General features: G+C 37.2%; 1 protein-coding gene across 2 annotated transcripts in view; it reads left to right on the top strand.

The window, feature by feature from the left end:
• The window catches only part of LOC117211030 (DNA-binding protein D-ETS-4), a 58,629-nt gene that overhangs the window by 27,394 nt on the left and 10,014 nt on the right, over positions 1-21,221 (top strand). Inside the window, exons 1-3 of one of the 2 annotated variants that reach the window (XM_033454584.1) lie at positions 11,915-12,091; positions 18,965-19,350; positions 19,525-20,207. In XM_033454584.1, coding sequence (XP_033310475.1) covers positions 18,965-19,350; positions 19,525-20,207 — 1,069 coding nt within the window. In that variant the 5' untranslated portion in view covers positions 11,915-12,091. Of the gene's footprint in view, positions 1-11,914; positions 12,092-18,964; positions 19,351-19,524; positions 20,208-21,221 lie in introns of those variants that run through there. The other variant, XM_033454583.1, reaches the window with a different exon arrangement.

The following is a 21,221-nucleotide window of genomic DNA, read 5'->3' as shown; positions in this document are numbered from 1 at the left end:
TGTAATAACGAAAAATGAAATTACCTATTCCTTATTGCTGTTAAACTTTGCAAAAACTATTAAAGAATTGAGGAACGTGTATTTTCTTGCGGTGTACATGCGTAATTGCTTGATGTTACGATTTATCGTGCCACTCTGAAAACTGGCGCGAAACGAGTCGGCACGATCAACACATCGCGTAAAATAGTGTTCTCAAGTGAAATATGTATCCTCGGGTGATTGCGCCTCCGACAGTTTATTCTCGCTTCAATAATAACAGTGAAGCATAAAATAGCGATGCGATTTATGTCCATGCACGATGTACTTATAGATTTTCGAAATGGCCACAAAGAAACTTAACTTTTACGTGTAAGTTTTTATTTCAATTTAATCCTAAAATAATTACCTTGAAATATACTTTTGCTTACTTATAATACTTAAAATATACTTTTTCGTAAAAGATGTCTTTCAAACCTTTCATGTTCGACAAAATAACAAGGTGCATTTTATGGTCTTCGAATCTACAACATATCATTGAACCTTGATCAATCGAAAATCGAGAAACAAAGAAAGACTTCGTATTACTGTTTGCACTTTGCTCGTTCACGTCGCAATATATCTTATGACATTATCCTGAATCTTCGTGACAACAATATTCGATGGTCAATCACTCGACAACATTTAATTATGTTTTACCATTTCCACATCGGCTAATCGACAACAACGATCGGTTCACTTTATCTTCGGACAAGTATTCTTGAGTCTGCGCTGGCCGTTTCGATTCTTTCACATTTCTAAATCTTTCGGATTGCTGTCGTTAAATCAACAGAGTGATTAAATTGGAAAGTATGAAACTTTGACCATTTAAACCGAGTCGAAAGGCTCGAAGAGAAAGTCGTGCGTTAAATAAATATTTCAATCGGTCAAGTCGCTTGGAAATTAACGTAAATGATGCATTTTAATTTTCCGGAGGAGCGAAGCAGTGCGGATGTAACGCGTGTTCTGGCCGAACTATGGATAATTAATGAGCGTATCTTTCAGGCGTTTATTAGGAAATCGATAAAATTGTACGAAACAATCTACGCGGTGATTCACGGGATTCAACGCTTTGCCACGTTGCCTAACGATCATTTATCGCAATGCGATTTTTTATGTGACGCCCGATGGTTTAAACATCGCGATCATGTTGGACAATTAACTGTTTATCATTTGTAAATTGATTTAAAACACTCGCGGAAAAATTGTTAATTATTTGGACTGCCGGTGGCTGGATCGAACGTGAGGTTTTTCAATCGAGATTAACCAGATACGGTTCACGGGGCGAAATAAATTATTCAAGTATGTAGTTCGACATTTACCTGCTTAGCAAATCCTATTAAACCTTTTTCTCAGCGATACGTGAAGCATCGACTGGCTTTTGTTGTCTGGAAATGGAACGGTTGCGCAAAGAGAAAGGCGCCGCACGATGCCTCCTTGAATAAAGGAAAAGAAACTACTCTGTCTAATCTTTTATACAAGTTCTGCTGGCCGGTTAACTGCCTTTGGAATTATTTTAGACAGTCGTGCTCGTTCGCAATTGGAAATTAAAATGTTCGATGTTTTTCGAACGATAACGAAATGTTCATTGTGTGAAAATTCGCCTAGACCTTATTTACTCTGATTAGAATTTTAATCGTGGATTGTGTGGTGACGAATCCCCGTATGGGTAATAGTAGCATGATATATTATTTGCTTAGTATAACACGCGATTAAAATATTCGATTAAAAATATTTTTTAGAAATTTTAAGTATAGAAGATAGCAATCTTGCGAAACAACTATGGATTACTAAATCAAGGTTCAAGACGAAACATATTACGAAGCAACAATTTTAAAGTTAAAGATGTAACTGATTCGTCACGGTAAAGTATCGAGATATTAGAAGTTATACGTATCTTATACGCGGAATACAAAGAAATTCGACGCAAATAAGAGGTCTCCATCCCCTCCTCGCCACTTTCACCCTGTCAACGTTTCAATCGGTACATATATTGCGCAAGCCACAGCGTGAAGAACCGTAACTCATAACATTCTTCGCTACGTAGCGCTCGAAATAGTTGAACGACTTCGTTATTCGTCGTTTTGAATGTCGTTTTGAATGAGGCGGAAGAACAGTCCAAGAAAATGATGGATCAAAATATCCTATCCTCTTACTCGTTGTACGGTTTAGAAAAGAATTAAGAAGAACAAACGAGCAACAAACAAGCAACACGAATGTACACAAGTTCGCGGGATAGAAAAAAAAATATAAAAATAGTAGCGCTATAGAAAAACTAAGATAGACACGGTACGAACAAATAGAAAGAAAAAAAATGAGAAAAGAGCGATGGAAGGAACCATAAAGGCAAGGAAGAAGAATAAATTATAGAAAGAAGAAAACGAAGACGGACGATCATGGTGCAATAAAAAAGATCGAGAGAGACTCCAAGACGATACTGTAGAATAGGGAGACAAGAAACGAGGTAAGGGAAAGGAAAAAATAAGGCAGCAAGAAAGAGCTAGAGAGAAGCTCAAGAAGAGGAAAAGAGAAAGAAGGTTGGAGATTGTCCTTCTCCCGCGTGGAGAACGGCCTGGCACCTCCAAGGTCGGCCACTTCGGGTTTTCCAAATCGCGGTCCCACATGACGAGACCGACTTCCTAACTCTGTCTTTCTTCCTCCCATCGAAAATACTATCTAACGTGAACGAGATAGAATGTCTTTGTATACTGAGAACGGGGTGCAAAAAAAAAAAAAGAAAAAAACAGAAGAAGGAGGAAACGAGCGAGTGCGTGCGTGCCAACGTAACCGAACAGAAAGAAAAAAAACGCGCATGTTTGATGTACAGGGTGAGTCAGAAAGAGTGACTAACTCACCTGTGATTGCGATTTACGCATGCACTTTTTTACCGTGAATATGGAAGCCCGCGACGTTACGATGACACGAGTTAGCGATCTTGTAGCACGCGGGAATCTAGACAGTTGCACGCTCAACTGGCGTGGATTGATGGGAACATAAAATTGAAACCGCTCGTCAACGTGCATTTTAATGGTAATACGACACGTTGTGACGGACACTGATACAAATATTAAATGAAAAATGCGATAGTTCTGAATCAACGGAATATGTAATGTTTCCGTGACTCTGATCGTATCGGGGTTGAGTGACGAATGTGAACTTATTCATCATGTTTTATGGGTGTTAATATTAATGTTTAACAAGGGATCAGAGTTGGGTGGCGAACGTTTTATCTCGACACGGTATCATGGTTAGATAGATGAAAGTGACGTGTGATAAAAAATTCAATTCGATTTCATGGAAATTTAATTTTTCTTTGGGGTGATTTGGGTAAGGTTGATCACTTGATGATTTCAATTGCTGAATTAAAATTAGTGGACGAATTGAAATTTCAACTCGAAAGGTAAACGAGACAGCAAGAAGACACAATTTTGACTTGAACTACGAAAGTCGAAACAGTCCGTCTGCTTTAAAGTTTTTCGATTTGTAGAAACACGGTATATCTTTCTCCAGTAGAAATACGTCACGAATAACATACTACTCGCCGAACTGAAAAAAGAAAAAAAAGGAAAGATCGTAGACTAGAAACAGTAGTCACTTTTCGAATACCGAAACACCCATGGACTATTCTTTCTTTTTTCCTGATCAAGAATCAATAATCGTTTAGTAAACGCGCTCGTTTGATGTGTATCGATTGTATCGATCGTTATACGTTCGATTCCCCGGGTTTTTTCTACCGCGGACGTGGGTGATCGGCATTCTTCCGTGTAGTTAATTTAAAAGCAGAGCAAGGTTTTATCTTATCGTAAACAACGATTTGTGCTCCTATATCCGGAACTCGGCGAGCATCGAAGCAACTCGTTTAATATGTATACACATTATTATGTATACACATCTTTTTCTTTCGCTCTCGAGTCTTGCTCCTTTTTTTCTATTGAAGTTATGATCTCCGAACGGCAGAAGACAGAAGGATAGATAAAGAAGGTAAGAAACGAAGAAAAAGAGAACAAAGCAAAGTCAATCAGGCGGAACAATTTTCAAGAATTATATTTATATTTGTTCGCCTGGAAAAAACCGCGTATCACGTTGGGGAATGCATAAAAAGTCGTAGATTGTATCGGCGTCGTGGCTCGTGATTCTTTAACAATAGATATACGACTCATGACTTCATGAGACGGTTTTTCCCGATACAAATCTTTATTCACTGATTTTCTTATTTAACGATCGTTACGATCGATACGTATCGCAAACTTAGTCGCGATTTACAGTCGATCACGATCGACCAACTACGCGATACAAACTACTGCTCCATTTAAGAAAATTAATGATCGTATTCGTTTATTTATATACGCGCGCGGTGAACAAGATTACCGGACGATGTTTAAGTAGCTATTGTTTCATACGATTGGGTGAAAATGAGAAAATTTATAGATAATGAACGAAGACTGCATCGTGGAAAACCGCAAAATCTCGTGAAATTGCACATAGTAGATCGAGAGGATACTGGGTTTAGGTAAGTTATCGATGATTGCAAAATTATATCTTATTCGTTTAAATATGGTGAGCTCATCTCGTATTAATCTGTAAGAGCTAATTAGGGAAATTTGAATGAATGTTTTCCTCATTTGACACCTTGCTAAGAAAGATATAAAATCTTGGTGTTCTTAGATTTAGTGTTTTTCAATTACAATAAAAAGGTATATGCTAAAAGCTCTTTCGTGAATACCCACGCAGTTATGGATGCCTTCAAATCTAAATTTCAAATATCTTAAAACATAAATTTACGAACAATACTTCCTCAATAAAATACGATACACTATGATGCCATTACAATATACACATAACATTATGCTCGCAAAAATCCATATCATCTATGCGGAAACTTGAATCGTCAGAACGATCCTGCATATTCAATTATCAAAACACAGCAATTTCGACTCGTTACATTATTCTCACGATTGTTAATTCGAGTGGTGACGTTCCTCGGCCCCCTTTCCGCTGATTTGTGGCATTCCTTGGCGATCGGTTCGATTGCTGAACGAGCGAAGAAATAGAAAGAAAGGCCCGCGGCGCGGCAGATGAATACGGTCTGGATCGGAGGCCCCTGCACAGCATCGGTAGAATTGAATCGTTGGATTATGCGGAACGCGAGCTTTTCGCGCCTTTGTTGGACCGCTGTGTGCATCCTCGACGCTGGATCGCAATGTATGCACCGTGATCGCGGCGTTGCACACGTGTAACGCGCGGGACCCACTCGCAACAATGGCGATGCGTGGGCGGCTAAGTGTTATTAATAGCGAACACTGCCAATATCTCGGCTACAAGCGATGCGGCGCAACGGTGCGCAATAATGAGGCAATTATTAACGAGACTCGATTATGCGGTCGAGGTAGCGTGCGCAGAACCGCGTTTTAGCGGCAGAAAGCTTACGTTCAAGCTGATTCGCGTAAAGTAATAGCGGCACTGGTGCCGTTTAGTTTGTTCACGCGTCTTTTACCAAGATTTATCTCCCACCTTGTATCTTGTCCTTTCTCATTTCTTTCGAACGATGACTGCAGAAAATAAAGTTCCCAGGAAAGTAACAGAGTTGATGAAATTGATTGACGGTAGGCGCTAAATTTCCAGAAAAGTAGAAGATTGAGTACAGAGAAAAAAGACTTATTTTCCTGTTAAGAGAAAGTGTAATGTAAATTTTCTAGAAAGGTGGAAACTTATATATAATGTTTGAAAAATTCAATGGAAGAAGTTTTCTATTTTTCCAAGATAAGATTTTAATATATTGACTTCTTAGGTTTTCGTCTTCCTTTCTCTCTTTCTCTCTTTCTCTCCATGACAATGTACACATATTGTCTCAAATATGCTCGAGTTATCCGGAACGAGGTACTCGATCATCTTGAGTAGCTTCTACATTATTTTGCTTTGTTGTTTTTTTTTTTTTTTGAGATTTTACGATCACTCAAGAGAAGTACTTTTCTACTTTTGGTTTTAAATACAAACTGGCTGGAGAGTGCGTTATTGTGCGTCTTACATACCGTTTCTCGAATATGGTTTCAAATACGTTTCAGTTTCAATGGTTCCTATAAAATCTTGTAACATATAGCGTGGTTGCACTCTCCTCGTTATACCGTCTTCAACCATATTGAAGAGAAACATGTTTCGTTTGAAAGGATTTAAGTGCCTTTAAAATCTTACAGTTTTCTATTATTCTTTGTAAGACGTTTCTTGTTCAAGTCATAAAATCTGTATGTACAGTAATTTTTCTTTTTAACTTGCAAAGTATTAATTAAATGTAAAGGATAACAGTTAAAATTGTATTCCATATGTAAACGGAAGAAGCGTATCATTTCTTGAGCTTTGAAGTTTAGGCAGCATCCTGTTTCTTGAGAAAATATATACCTAATTCCGGTGGGCGATAGGCAGTTCGTTTGCTTAAATTCTAATGCCAGGTATTCTCCATTCGGATAATTTATTTTTGTAGGTAGTATACGGTGCAGTAAATGTTTGAGTTTTCTTAAAGTTGTAATGTCTTATGACTCATTGTTTCGATACATATGTGCATGTGGAAATGTTATTTTCGGACATACATGCGGCGATCTTTCCTATCCACGCATCAAAGTCTCCGCAAGCCAAGTATCACTACAATCTCAGACAATCTTAATATTACTGTAATATCGTTTCAAACAACTAAAGCTTAAATTTGAACAGGCGAAATAATTTCCATTAAAATAATACAACTTATTTAACGTAGGTAAACTTTTAAAATATCATTTATAATTCTCCAATATTCAAACATAAATGAAAATATCTATTCTATTTCTTCAAAACTTCTTTTTAATCACAGCACTGTGGTAAATCGTGTATAAAAACGATAGAAACGCAAAATCATCATACAAACGAGGCATATTATCGTTTTCCCATGGCAAAAACACGAGAGGATCGTTTGCGATATCGGGTTGAGCCGGTACGAACACCTGGATGTTCGTACTGGCAACAGGTCAAATTTATAACGTCCACATAGCCGTTCTAGGACAAGGGCCTTGCGAAGATCCGACGAGCTCCATAAAACGCTTAATAACGCGGCCTTAAGGGCTGCTCATGGCGGACAAAGCCAGACCTGCCGTAACTTGTTCATGGTGATGCACCGACGGCATTACGAAGCTGCGTTATGCCCCCATTATGCGGTATTATGTTACTATTTACGCTATTACAAGTCCCTAATTATTTGTCTTCTCTCGCCGACCACGTTTCCCGCTTCATCTTCTTCCCGATTCCGCCATTTTTCGACGTGCCGCGCCGCCTAACTTGTATTTACAAATTACGGGTCAAGGTGCCCTTCTAACGAGATCAAATTTGTAAAATAAAAAAGATCCTTCCTGAAACGCGGACAACTCGAATACTTTGAAATATTCGATCGTTGTTTTAGAACCTTTTTTAGACTATATACTATATGTTTATAATATATATGATATGATCTAAAAAATCAAGCAATGAAACTTTATGAATCGAAAGATGTGCAGAACATTAAATATTAAAAACGTTATGTCTTTAGATAAGAAGTAAAACGACGTGAGATATAACATTGTTCAACAAAACGAATTCACGTTATCTGTGAAATAGCTCTGAAACTGAAGAACATCTCGAATATCTTCTTTAATAATGTATACGACCGATATCCATATAAAATTATTTCTTTCAAGTGACGTTTATATCTACTCTCTGAGATATTATTATGCCTTATCTAGCGGTTTATTTTATTACCCCGCGCTATTGTTTATATTATAAATTAGAAATATCTCAATAATGTATTTTACATATCGGGAAGAATTTCTATCCCACTATCTTGATCGGCTTGAAATTGATCTTGGTATGATCTTTTTGCTATTTTGTTCTATGCAGCGAAGTAGCATTGTAATGAAGTCTCGCTGGTGAACTCGACGAAAAACAAGCGTGAGAATAAGGAACTGCGATAGGCTCACAGTTACGTTTGATTATTTAATGTCTGCAACTACGTCGTTTAACTATGCAGAGAACTTGAAAGGGTTTACGGTTCTTAGCGCGAATATCGCCTTGTTAGTCCGTATTTTTCAATCACCAGGCGGGTATTTCGTTTTATATTGTTACACAACTTTGTCGATGTGATCCTTGTTCTGCTACATCGAATACGTGTAATCTAAATTCGAGTTTTCGGCATCATTATCCTGTTTCAATGGATTCAGTATCGAATCTTAAATTAATTATGCACTTATCAAGTTAACTAATAACATTCGTCTGTTAAACTGACTTTAAATTATTCAGTTTTTTCAATTTTCTCACTGTCTCATTCCAAAATTTTACTCATTTTAGAACTCATAAAATTAGCCTTACTTTGACAAAAGAAGAATTCTTTTATACAAATTATAAAGCGAACCGTTAAGAATTGCCTGTACTAAAACCGTCTATATTCCAAAGTTCGAAAGAACATTGATAGCCACCAGATGTGTAGGTGTGGATTCCTTCTTGAGCGAAGAAAGATGCAGGAATAAGGAGACCCGTTCCCGCGACCGTGTTTAGTCAACATTATTACCATTCGGAATCTTTAGTTAGTTTACCATGGCGGCATTCTATATAGCAATGCCACGAAGGTGCAACGCTACGATGCGATGGTTCGCGCGGCATACTCGCATTATATGCGCATAAGTTATGCACATTATCGTTATGCGCCAGTTCGAGCATAATTTCACCTCTCAAGAGGTTCGTATACACGCAACTCCGTACAAGTTACTTAGGAACTCTGATTTCAGATTCTGTTCCTGGCCGTTTCTTCCCTCTAGCCCTCTTTCACCTGTTTCTCTTTATTCCTGTTTTATGTGTGTCGACCAGCTTGTTTCGCCGTGTCTTTCCTTTGTACTCCATTTTTCTCGTCTACTCGCTTATTGCTCTTATTTATCGTATCCGTTGTACATACGGAATGATCTTTATTCATTTTGGTTCCTACAAACAACTTTTAAGAAGAAATGAGACAAAGTTCTGTGGATGTTTATAGTTTTGTGAATGATATGCATATCTGTATTAGTGTAACAGAATTAATATTATATTAGTATTTTATGAGTATTGTAACAAAATTTGAAGTTAATTTAGTTGGGAAACAGATAATTTTTTATTTCTAGGAAATAACATTAGAACAGTTAAGCATAGTTGGATTATATGGTTGAATTATAAATGAGATACCCGTGTATTATGTTTTTTGATTTTAGATTAATTTTATTAAGCCAGACATCCTATTGATGTGATCTAGTTAGCGGTTCGATACGAGTATCGTGAACACCAGTTTTAGGAACCTACAATTAAAAAGTGTCGAAGGTTTTGCAGTAAGGTCACCGAGGTTCGTACGTTATAGATTGTGGTGAATCGATAATCGAGACGTATCGAGGGTTTCGATCATAATTGAGTTCGTACGGTATGCTGGGGGCAGTTGAAAATAATTAAGGTAACATCTATGTGATTCTCATAAAGCTCTTGCTAGGGAAAAGAATTTTTTCGTCCTTGTAATCGAGGAAGAGAAAAGGGATAGCTGCGAAGAATAAAAGACAAATATGCGTTTCTTTTTTTTTTTTTTTTTGATGTCATAGTATTCTAGTCCTTTTAGAAAAGCCTGGAAAGGTGAGCAAGAGCATTGTAGAAGTTAACATGAAAATTGAAATAAACTTGGAATATTAATAGTCATTTATTGCAAATTCGAAGGAACATGAATGAAAAATTTATATAAAAATCTATGCAAATCCGACTTCAAAGAATTTTGAATTTATTCTTTGCTATTGTTCATAACTTCGAGTCATGTTGTGTGCATAAATTATGCGCTTAAGTTCAAGGTAGATATTACTGGTGATACTCAAATAGATAGGGATTCATTGTAAAAATTAACAATCACATAGTCTGTAGTATAGAATCTAGGAATAAATATCGTTTCTAAGAAAAGATGCAAGTGAAGTAGAAAAAATATTTCTCGGAAACAGAAAATAAACGTACTTATGTATGTATATATGTAAATCGATGACTTATTGTCAGGCTCGAGAAATATTGTTGTTTAAAATATCCATAAACTACAAAATGCTTATCGAAACTCGATGTAGAAATTCACTGATTCAATACCATAGAAATACCACCGTATAAATTAATTGTAAAAGAGACGAAGAAATTCTAAAATTAATCGAGAGAAATGTATGTGGGAATTATCGCTTTTCAATTCCTTACTTAAGTCGGGGACCAGACCGTTCATAGACGCAAAAAATTCTGCTCCTCCTTCTAAGAGAAATGGGAGGTAGAATGATCGTGAGGGACGATGATCTTAGATAGTACGCAACTGTCATGGATGGTACACGTGTTTCAGAGCGACGGTCGTTCACGTCCGTTTCAGATACTCGACCGCCCGCGTAGTCACGTGAGATTTCTAAGACAATATTCAGTTTTCAAGCAGTGTTTTCGTCATTCAGCACTTCAGAAAAACATTGGCATTCACGATGCTGGTCAACCCTTTATGATAAATAATAATTCAAATCTTAAAATTCTAGTGAGTAAAATTCAGTGATTTCTATAACGTGACAAATTAAAACAATGCAGACCTTCATTAAATTTTTTGTATAATGAAAATTGAATTCACTTAATATGCTTCGTTCAACGATTATTTCAGTGATGTGAAATTGGAAAAAAGTATGTTCTACGAGTGCTTCTGATTGATAGAAAATTAAAAGATATTTATATGACTGTGTATAATTTATAAGAAATTACGAATCCGTGTTTTTTGAAGTGGATTCTCAATGTCGATGATATAACATTTCTTTCGATGCTGCGAGAATTTTTAAGAAACGGACTACGTGATTTAATATTATTATTTAAATTTACGATCGATTGTCAAGGCTAAAATAATTGAATCTCGCATGGAACATTATTTCTTGATTCTCGCCGTGTCTACAGATAATCGATTTGATTCAAAGACATAATTCATTCCATCGGTTACGTGACTTCAGAAAAATATCTTTGTAATCGACGATTCCTATTTACATCGTTTTCTATCATTTCTTCGTAGCAAGATTTACATCAGCCTCTTTGACGTTCGCTTTATTTTCCATTAATTATCTGACTACTAACATCACATTTCATACACGCCAGTACTTGGAGCTTCAGTGAAAAGCATACTCTGAAATTATTTTTAAAATTTCTCAAGTTGTTTGACAATGTTCTAAAAATTCGTGAGGATAGTGTTATTCGTGTCATTTATAAGTTTACTTAAACAATTGCAATTGGTTAATTCTGTCCACTAGTTTAATATCTATTGCATAATTGTTTTTATATTAAAATGCTACGTTGTTTTTCATCAATGTTTCTCCTCTACTTTCAAAGTTTAGGTAGAAATGGTTAATTCTCCCGATTATCAGAAAAGAGAAGTCTCGATAACCCGAATCAAAAGCACAGTATGAAGATTACGATTTAACTTATTAATTTTTGCTTCTCATTAAATCTAATTCCCCAGCTGATTGAAACCGCAGAGCAAGTCGGTTTCCGTTATCGATTTCTCAAAGAACAAACATCAATTAAATCCTTTAATTCCGACTATTCAGTTTTCTATTCATCTAATTCCACGTAATTCATCACTGCCCTGTAGATAAACTCCTGATAATCGCGTTACATAATAGAATACACATAATTGCTCCGAAGAAAGAAGATTAATCGATCGTTCTTCTACTTTTTTCTTCTTTTTGCATCAAGTATTATACAATTATCTGTGCTGTCGTCGTGATTGTCATCAACGTGTTGCCATGCGATTACAAACAATATACTCGCAGATTAAACGTTCCAAATGAAAAACTACTTCTCTACCGTTATTCGATGGGCTATCGTTTCAGGAACAAAAAGAAAGCAAAGGTTAATTGAGACCGGACCTTCTTTTCTACATTGTCGATCGACCAAACGGTGTCGAATGAGATTCGATTGGCTTCGTTAAGTTGGCCCCGATGAGTTCTATGCTCGCGGCTCGTTCCACGTCGCCTCGGATGGTAATTATCTGAACGAGAAGTATGCGGATCGGCGCAGAATGTCATGACAGGTAACGGTATAATCTTGTGACATTCGAGCGTATTAATATTGCCGCGCGTTTCGTTCGTTCATGGAAGTGTATCGAACTGGATTCCTGAATACGAAATCGTCTTTCTGCCGTTTCCACGTGGAGGGCGGTTACCATTTAAAAAGAAACACGCGAAGGAAGTTGAAAACAATTTCGATCGACTCGCCCATTACCGAGTACCTATCGCATTTTCGACCGTAGTTCGTAAATTTCTTTCAAAAGAAAATTCTTCCAAAATTAAAAAATATATAAGTACTTTTAACATGATTGTCCTTGGTTTTCATTGATAGGGAAACATATTTAGATATATGTATTTATTTTCATTATAAAACATTAATTATAACCATCATATGTACATACACGTTGCAAATTTATTTATTTTTTGAATTTGGTGATTAACCCTTTCGCAATAAGTTACGTCGTTCATTGATTCGATCCATATCCGCAGAAATAATACTTCCAATTGACAAAGCGCCAGGCAACGATCTGAAAATGACATTTCCGGAGTTATGTTCAATTATGTGATACAGTCGAAGTATGATTTACGCATACACCAGGGTAGCTGACACCGATTATCCGTATGTATTGTAACTGGAATTAATTACGCAGAACACCGGCAAACGACACACACATGGCTGAATTGGCGAGAATAGACGATTACGATCGACTCGTGTGTTGTCACAGCAACGATAATTCGCAAGGGAAATCCCTGGCATAAATATTCTCGAACGATAAAACGATCGCGATCGAGACCCTGTCTCTGCAACTGTATTACGACAAAAAGTTACGATCACCGATTTTTTGCTTGTTCGTAACCTTGTACAGTGGCTTCCTATCGAATGAGTATAATCGAGAGAACCATAATGGTCTAGACGATTTTTATGATTTTAACGCTTTAGTTCCTTTAATCGAATACTACTTCTTTATTTAACATTTGGAAGTGAAATAAATATAAACTAGATTTATAAATACCCGTCACATAAAAATTGGATTCCAAAATCTTTGGACATGAAAAATTATTAACTTAAAATTCTTAATTGGAAGTATATGCATCCTGCATAGATACTAATACCAATTGACCCATAAGAAACATTCGGAGCCATAAAATCGCGCGAAGATAAAATGTAATAAGCCTATCATTGACGGAACATAAAGCTAAGAAATGAATGGTTCACAGTCAGATTTGTTGAAAAATTAAAAACCCGGAAATCGTTTTATAATTATAACTTAAAAATATCAGGCTCGAATAGATTAAACAAATCCAGCCTATTAGTGGCTGAAGAATTAAATTGTGCGAATAATGGTCATTTACTTATTTATATCCGAGCTTGCCTCATTGAGACTGCTTCTTTAGGAAAGAAAAAGATGCGCGAAGTTGGTTTTCCTTTGTGCTTGACTCAAGGCAAGTAGCCAGACGAGAGGTATAATTGTTTATAACTTCACTTGACTGGTTGTTTAAAGATAAAGTGACGGTGGGGAGTTTGCAACTGATGCGCGTGAATGAGCGAATGAATGAACTCGATGAAAACAACGTGAGAAGTTCTCGCGATGGAATTCTTGTGGTTCCCCTCGTCCATTTTTCGTTGTTTCACACATCATATTGAAATTATTTGCACTGGTTTAAATAAAAAATAGAACAATTTTTATATTCAACAGATATTTATAATAGAAAAACTTTACTTAAATGGAAATGTTGCACTAGCTATAAAACAATATCGTCATCGCTTCATACTCGAGAAGACAATTTGCCAGTAATTTATACTTTTACGTCAGTATATAAAAAATAAGATTATTGCAAAGTCAATAGATACTTTATACCAAGTAATACATATTATAATAACCCGAGTGTAAGATAAATCAGAACATTGGGAATATAATACGATGATAATTACATACTACGTATAATATTTTGTTTCAATTAAATATTTCACAAAAAGCTCGATATACGATATTTAAATTTCTTCATTCACAAGGTTTTTTACCATCAATATTTTTAAACAGCGTGTAGATATTCTTTATCTTCGTGCAAGAACTTTTACCATACCTTAAAACTTCATGAATACAGATCTATTTTTATGGAGTCATCCATTCTCGAATATAAGTATTATCTTTCCTTTCTTCTGTTCATCACTGTATAACACAGTGGATACGCAGACTGACAACAACCGTCAATGCCAACTACGAACGACTAAACGATTAGTGAAAGATTAATGTACGCGCGTCTCGCAAGAAACGATTAGAATTTCAATGAAAACGATTACAAATACACCTGGAGAAAAAAACACGTGCATAATAACAAGCACCAAAAATATCGTTAGATCGTTATCTATTATATAACAGATATCATAATATCAAAAGAAATTGCTTTGATTCCTCTGAAAAAAAACGTATTTGAGAAAACGATCCAATTCGTACAATTGATTGCCAGACTAATCAAGCCACCGTATCGACCGAATAAAAGTAGCAAAAAGATTTATTGGAGCTTGGTAAGGCACAATTTCGCCGTGGCCATCGAAAAATCACGGTAAAAAGAAGTTGAAAAAGAATTATTGTTAAAGCTGACGTCATTCTCCTTTCTAATTTCGTTACGTCACGATGGATTAGAGATCATCCAAGGCGTATAATCCTATGAACCATAAAATTATCGTCCTTGAACCTGGCTGTTGTTCTCTTGCCGGGTCAAAAACCCCCCTTGAACCCTATCTTGGAATTTTAGATATAATTCGGTCTCGGTTTAAAGTACATGGATTATATTGGTAGGTGAAAATAAAATGAAATGTCGTATAATGTCATATCTTAATTACAAGTCTTGACGAAAAACTTGCAATAAAAGTGAATGACTGATCATGAGATATGGATTTCCGGTCAAAATAAATTCGCCGCCACATATGAACACAAATCCAAATGCTCGCACGGAAATCAATTGAATGCCGCGCCGAGAGAGTTTAACGGAATTCGACAAGAGACTTCCTTCGATGAACGCTATCGAAGGTCAAGATTTTTTAACTGAGGGTATTATCGATCACGCGCAAATTTAATTTGGCTCAGACGTTGTTCGTTATGAAATCCCAACTGTGATAATCCCTTAGTTATCATAAAACGTTGGTAACTGGTATCCTCTGGAAACTGTTTCTTCGAAGGTGCATATCACCGTGAAACCGATAATTTCTTATCGATCTTCTTCAAATTCGACACTGGACTTTGATATCTGCATTTTATCTACGTTTATTTTGGAGCTGGACTGGAAGTTTAAATATAAACAGCTGTTTAAGGGTAAAATTTAGGGCGTCGCATGAAAAATTTTTTAAGATTTATCTATTAACAACATAATGTGTCTTTTCTTTAACATTTTGTTATTTCAATTGTGTAACTTAGTTGAATACGGACTTCTAGCTGACAATAAAAAGATTGATTATTTCGCAATGATTGCGAAACACCAGAAATTTTAGGTTTTCTATTAAATTAATGATTCAGCGCGAATCAATGAGTTACTACCGTCTTATCAGAGTTGTCACGAATTATAAATATAAACGAATCACGAAAAAGTGTCGAAAAATTGTATCGCTTATGTAATATGAAACATAGATACGATACGAGTATAACGAAGTCGTAAATTTAAGTTGAGTTAGAAAAATCGTCTCTCTATCTCGATGCAATAGAAAAGCATCGTGATCTATGAAAATAATATTTTCCCTCTAGAATTACGAATATTTTATTATGAAAAGAATAAAAATTGGATTTATAAACATATTTAACAAGAACAGTGTCAATTTCAAATCGTTACGTTTCCAGATATTATCAGAAGCAAAAAAATGACAAGTAATATATTCTCTGTTCTTTTTGCCCAATTATATCAAACGCTTCAACCATCCCAATTAATATCCCCAATGAGTTCCGCAAAAAACACAGCTACAAGTCGATTCATGGCCAAGCACGAGCCATTAAAATGACATTTTATCGTGGCTCTTCGCGGAGATACTCGTTTGTCGCGCAAAAAGTAGCCTTTTAAGCAAAATTAATTACGACGAGAAAACCGTACATCGATCTATCGAGCACTTAAATCGCGGCTCGTCGAAGCTGGTTTTTCTGAACAGAGCAATCGAACTAAGAGGTGTTGATTTCTCCAAAATGATGAGGTCGGATCCGTAACTCGGCTAAAATTTCGCGTTTAATGTACTAAAGGAAAGATCGCAGTTGCACCGTTGGCCAGTGATGTCAATCTCTAGTCCCTAGGAAAGGCCAAACAGGAAACTGTGGAAATCTTAAAAACTCGTCATTACGGAGAAGATTTTGTGATACCTAACATCCTATCACGTAAAAACCAGACTTTCGTTCGAACGGGTATATGTCGCAACCCATGTTGTCAGTTAATTAACCAAAAATCAGACGATACCGTCTGTTTTTATGTCGTTTGACTTAAGTTTCTTAATTGTAACGAACTTATATCGTGTGCAAAAGGTATCGGTGGATTTCAAGGAAGCGTGGATTGATCAGTAATTAATCGATGATCGTGTAAATATTTAAAATCTGTTAAATAACATTGGATTTAATTTTCTTAAACAAGATGTTATAAAAAAGGAATTGTAGTGCCAAACATCAGTCATTCGTCTAGGATACTCTTAATTATAAACCTGTTCTAATCTACATCGCAAAAGTAAAACTCAATGAAAACATTTAAAATTTCATTCCAACAAGTTGATCAGTTTCCGGAATACCAATCTCTCCGTGTCCTGCTTGTGCGGCAGAGGGGTTAAAGCAACCCATTCTTTTGCGCAGGCGATTCAGGAAAGCTCGGCCGAGGATTCCATAGTCCATAGATCCCATCAGCATAGATAAACATTCTCTTTCTTGCCGGGACCTTTCGCGGGAGGCTAGAGAGAAGTCGAGAAATACGCGGTCCTCTTTTGTGGCTCGGCCTTCCCGTATCTCTTCTCCTAGAGCTGTCCTCTCTTTCTTCCTTCTACTCTTCTCTATCCTCGTTTCTCTAGCCATGACGGTATACGCGATGTTACACGGTTCCAGATGGAGAAGGGATGGTATTGTGTCTCTACGTTGGTATATACACTGTAAGCGTGCAAATCCGCGGCCTCGTGTATGGGTATAATCGTTTATTTCGCGTCGACCTTTGCGGGGCACTACGTCAAAATGTCAGACGCGACCCCGCCTGAGCGTAGGGAAGATGCACTGGGAACGTTGTAATGGGCTTACAAAGCGTAACAAACTGATGCGAGGTCAAACACACGACGGGCAATAAACACACGGAAAGATAAATGGGCCCTTAAGGTGCACAGGCATACCACGTCGGGGAAAGTGTTTCGTTTCGTTTCGGCTCAAACCACTAGGACTTCCTTTACTCGCCCACTTTTACCTTTATTTTTTACCTTTCTTTCGACCCTAGACTCGAGATAATAGCGAGTCGTTAACGATTATTTACAAGGAAACCAAGGCAGATATTTATTATTACAGCGAGGATCGCGAGACCAGATAGCAAAGCCGCGCTATTTTCACGCCACAATATCCTGCGACTGATCCTATCGAATCCTTTGATCCCGTGAACACGTACTCGGTGGACCGACCGAATGAAGTTTTAATTACCGCGTGCTCTTCCTTTCACCAATGATGAAGAGGAATTTTTATTGTATATTTCGCTGAATTAATGACGCTGTAAGACGTAGCGTACATAATTATAAATAATTAAAAAGTATTTATAAAATATACCAAGAGTCTCATATCATTTATGAAAATGATTTTTCCAGCACTCGCTAGTAGGTTAATTTAATGTTATTGTGCATTCTGTATCTATAACGCTCGTTTTTATCGCAAGATACATTGAATTTAATCTTATGCAACTTCATGTAACTTAGAAGCTTTTATATCATATGTCTAGATTTCTTAAAATTTTGTTTTACTTGTTCTCATTTTACTGTTGTTTACTCATTTCAGTAGTATATTCTTCGGTACTCTTTCAAGTCTAATTTTACTCGCTTACCACTGTATTAGTTTATTACGTCACTATACCTTCATACTGATACCAAACAGTCTATGTATATATAGCCATTATTGATTCTTAATTTACAGATCAAAATGAAATAATAGTCGACTATAATTTCTTGTAAAATAAAATTATGTATAATAAAATTCCGATTACACTTAGATAGTGTAAAATTTCTATTTATCAATTTTCTCAAAGCAGTATGAAAATTTCCAGTGAAAGACGAGAGATAAAGTGCTTGTGAACGCAATTACACGTTCATATCGAAATGATCATGACGTTAACGTTCGAATTAGACAGTTGACAGAACGATATCGCGACCTCGGCCGGTTCGCAAGTTTCAGAGATGAGTAGGAAGATCGCCTTAAGCCATAAGTGACTTACGAAGCGTAACAAACTGACACGAGTTTAAGCACGGGACGGGCAATAAACACGCGGAAAGATAAATGGACCCTTGGTCTGTCGTTGTACTCTCGAAGAAAGTGTAACATTTCGACTAGATTTTTTTTTCACTTGTATGCGCCGAAATAAATCGTGAGTCGTCGGGGGTGGAAAGTAAAAACATTATAACCTCCGGTGAGTTTCTGTACAGTTCGTTTTCTTCTCGTCAAATCATTAAAGTTATTGATCATTCGATATAAAGTATTGAATTATATTCTCCTGCCTCTTTCTTATGCATACGTGCATTATAATGATATGGGAATGCATAGGTATTGTATTTTATTAACCTAATTTCAACTGCCACATTCAACAAAATTCGAAAATACAGAAGGTTATCTTGCAAAAAATATAGAACATTCTTCGCAACAAATTCTTCTACAAACGTAAAACTCGTAAAATCTATCATAAAATGTTTGTTTCAGATGCCACAGACAGTACCTACTGCAGCCGGCTATTCGCCGTCGTTCGATTACAGTACATTCCAGTTCGATTTGTCCCTTCTGTCGGACGATTATGCCGCTACGAACACGCAGAGTACACTGAAAGCAACGCAAATCAAACAGGAAGCACAATCGCCTCGCCCCAGTTCGCCGACCGCTTACTCGAGTTCACCTTACCCCGGTGCTGGTGGTGAACTATCCCCTAACTACTCGCATGAAGGTTCACCAGGATACCCGACGAGTCCATACTACGTGCCTAGGAGTCCTCAGAGTGCTCAATTCTATCCGACCAGTCCAGAACCTCCCGCGAAGCAGCCGGTTAAGAGAGAAAAGAGCCTCGATCTTCTTGCTATTTTGCAGGAGTCCAGGTAAATCATGTTCTGCCTATTTTATTAGTTTTTTAAGTTAAACGAATTTACGAAACTCTATTTTGACATTTTTCGATAAAATACTAATTTGTCTTAAAGTTGCAGTTGCAAGTTAAAGTTGCAATTTGAATCGTATATTATATTAACAAACGGTCTCCACAATCCTAATTTCAGACTCCTAGCCGAGAGTCTAGGTTACCGGGAGGATTCTACTGACTGTACAGTGCCGTGCACACCACCCAGGACAGAGGAGGATATTTACAACAGCCTTGACGCGGACTTCTTCGCGAAGAAAGAGGATACCGCAGTGCAAGGACACCCGTTGCTGAAGGAAATCCTGTTCAAGGAAGAGCCTCGATCCAGCTGTAGCAGCAGCAATAGCAATACCAGTGGCAACACCAGCAATTCCTCCTCCCCGTTGTCGTCCTCCTCATCGAGTACTTCTTCCTCACCAGATCCTGTGGAACTCGAGAACAGTTCTCCTTTGAGAAACTTGCTGTTTAAAGGTACCAGAAAGGATTTCGCGGATGCCGCGAGAACAAATGTTCTGAAACTTGAGAGAATACAGGACGAGGTCCGAAATCCTCTGCAAAAGGAGGAGGAGCTGTTCAAGGACGGACAAAAGAGCGATCATCAGTTGCTCAGAGAGGTTTTGAGGGATACCAGCTTTCAAAGAAAGTACAATTTGAGACCCGTGGATCTGGGTAGCGTCGGGACAGGGTTCGTGGAAGACATGGAAGCCGGCGAATGTGTCGGTGATCTGACCAGAGAACAGATCGAACCTGTCCTCAGTCTGGCCATCCAGCAGCTCCAGAAGGACTTCGACAATACCTGCGTGGCTCTTGGTATTCATCCCGGTGAGTGATTTCTTTGATTAATCAATTAATATTCAAAAAATTTACGTGTCTGCATACAGTACACGATACTTCGTTGTTACATAATGACTGGTCACGTTCTTTGAATATTAAAAGATAAAATATGAAGTATGTGGCGATAGCTGACTCGGATTATGACTTCTGAACTTCTGTTTTTAATTCTTTATAACATGATTCTTCTTCGTATAATTATTAAATTGCGCAAGACCTATGCCTTATTAAATGGCATTATTAGAACATACTTCCAACAAAACAGAGTCGAAAAATTATCATCGCGAACTAACGCAACGTAATGAATAAGTGAACCACGGATAGATGTAACCTCGATAAGCAATAAGAAGATGCGTGAGCGTCCATTAGACTCAGACCTTCTTGCTACCTTGCCGCGGGCAAACGTTCGACGTTATCTTCGTGAACGTAGGAGCGACCGGTTCGACTATTAGTTGGTCGCATGATGTCATGCTCGGAATAAGTTACGGAGTCACACCGTGCTTTCACGGTTACGAAATTTTGAGGGCTTCACTCAAGGTCATCTACGGTTCTTCCGCACCTTCTCTAACTAATTGAAAAATTTTCGATACCTGTGATCGCGTTGCAATGGGATGACACGATTTTAGTGCGAATGACCGTAATTTCGTTTGCAACCAACGAACAAGAGTTCGCGAGATAGATCGGCGAAATAGAATGAGCTTCGCGATGGAACGTAGAAAGTTCGGTAGTGAAATCGAAAGTAACTGTATCGATCGCGTGTCGTGAAACTTCGATACGTGTGTTCCAAAGCTAAAAGTTGTCTCGACTATATGAGAAATGAGTGTACGCAATGGCATAAGTGTCGAATAGAAGTGACAATAGATGTCGTAAGTATGACAAAAGTGTATTGTATCGAGTACGTAAATAAAATCTATGTCGACGTTTCGAGTAGTAAAACTATAACATGGAATTGGAAACTAAAGAGAACAAAAATACATGGAAAATTGTATTGTTTGAAACTAATGA

The sequence above is a fragment of the Bombus bifarius genome, unplaced genomic scaffold (genome assembly GCF_011952205.1).
Source record: "Bombus bifarius isolate JDL3187 unplaced genomic scaffold, Bbif_JDL3187 scf7180000008214, whole genome shotgun sequence".
In the NCBI taxonomy this organism is placed as follows: domain Eukaryota; kingdom Metazoa; phylum Arthropoda; class Insecta; order Hymenoptera; family Apidae; genus Bombus; species Bombus bifarius.
This window is presented reverse-complemented; position numbering and strand designations above follow the sequence as displayed.